Source organism: Poromitra crassiceps (genome assembly GCF_964638095.1).
Source record: "Poromitra crassiceps genome assembly, chromosome: 2".
NCBI classification, from domain to species: Eukaryota; Metazoa; Chordata; class Actinopteri; order Beryciformes; family Melamphaidae; genus Poromitra; species Poromitra crassiceps.
In genome coordinates this window covers 8,894,119-8,895,606 of record NC_139624.1, presented here as the reverse complement: position 1 = coordinate 8,895,606, position 1,488 = coordinate 8,894,119, and the positions used below count along the sequence as shown (strand labels likewise).

At 54.5% G+C, this 1,488-nt stretch overlaps 1 protein-coding gene across 1 annotated transcript in view; it reads left to right on the top strand.

Annotated features, from left to right (window-relative positions):
- LOC310791907 (gamma-aminobutyric acid receptor subunit rho-3) overlaps window positions 1-463 on the top strand; it is a gene marked incomplete at both ends in the record, with an annotated part of 16,819 nt that extends 16,356 nt beyond the window's left edge. Inside the window, one exon of the mRNA XM_083653588.1 lies at window positions 155-463. Coding sequence (XP_083509714.1) covers window positions 155-463 — 309 coding nt within the window. The remainder of the gene's footprint in view (window positions 1-154) is intronic.
- Window positions 464-1,488: the final 1,025 nt, after the last annotated feature.

The window sequence follows — 1,488 nt, the reverse complement described above, 5'->3', positions numbered from 1 at the left end:
GTTCATATATTTTCTGTGCCCCTTCTTTCGTTTAGCTTTTAAATAATCATTGTCATATATTCCATCATATCATTGTAAGCAACACTCTGTTGATACTGTTTTGTGAAACATTCATGCCAGTAAAGCATTTGGAATTGATTCTGTACTCTCTCAGCTCCCCTCCACCTTCGACGCCAGCCAGGCCATGGCCTTCGACGGCTGCTTCCATGATAACGACATCGAGCTGACCCCGTTCCCCCGGATGGTCCCGGTGTTGACCTCCGACCCCCTCACGGCCCCGCCCCCCAACCCAGAGGCCCTGCCCACACAGGGGCCCGGGACCCGCCTCCGCCGCCAGCGCTCACTGCGTGAGAACGTGGACCTGCTGCTCAGCTACAGCTACATGATCGACTCGTACTCCCGCATGGCCTTCCCCCTCTCCTACCTGCTGTTCAATACTATCTACTGGAGTCTGTACACCTGAGAGCCGTGACAACACACACCTGAGAGCCGTGACAACACACACCTGAGAGCCATGACAACACACACCTGAGAGCTGTGACAACACACACCTGAGAGCCATGACAACACACACCTGAGAGCTGTGACAACACACACCTGAGAGCCATGACAACACACACCTGAGAGCCGTGACAACACACACCTGAGAGCTGTGACAACACACACCTGAGAGCCGTGACAACACACACCTGAGAGCCGTGACAACACACACCTGAGAGCCGTGACAACACACACCTGAGAGCCGTGACAACACACACCTGAGAGCTGTGACAACACACACCTGAGAGCTGTGTCAACACACACCTGAGAGCTGTGACAACACACACCTGAGAGCAGACAACACACACCTGAGAGCCGTGACAACACACACCTGAGAGCAGACAACACACACCTGAGAGCAGACAACACACACCTGAGAGCTGTGACACACACACCTGAGGGCTGTGACACACCTGAGAGCAGACAACACACACCTGAGAGCCGTGACAACACACACCTGAGAGCTGTGACAACACACACCTGAGAGCTGTGACAACACACACCTGAGAGCTGTGACAACACACACCTGAGAGCCGTGACAACACACACCTGAGAGCTGTGACAACACACACCTGAGAGCTGTGACAACACACACCTGAGAGCTGTGACAACACACACCTGAGAGCCGTGACAACACACACCTGAGAGCAGACAACACACACCTGAGAGCTGTGACAACACACACCTGAGGGTCGTGACAACACACACCTGAGAGCCGTGACAACACACACCTGAGGGCTGTGACAACACACACCTGAGAGCTGTGACACACACACCTGAGGGTCGTGACAACACACACCTGAGAGCCGTGACAACACACACCTGAGAGCTGTGACACACACACCTGAGGGTCGTGACAACACACACCTGAGAGCCGTGACAACACACACCTGAGAGCCGTGACAACACACACCTGAGGGCTGTGACAACACACACCTGGGCAGCACT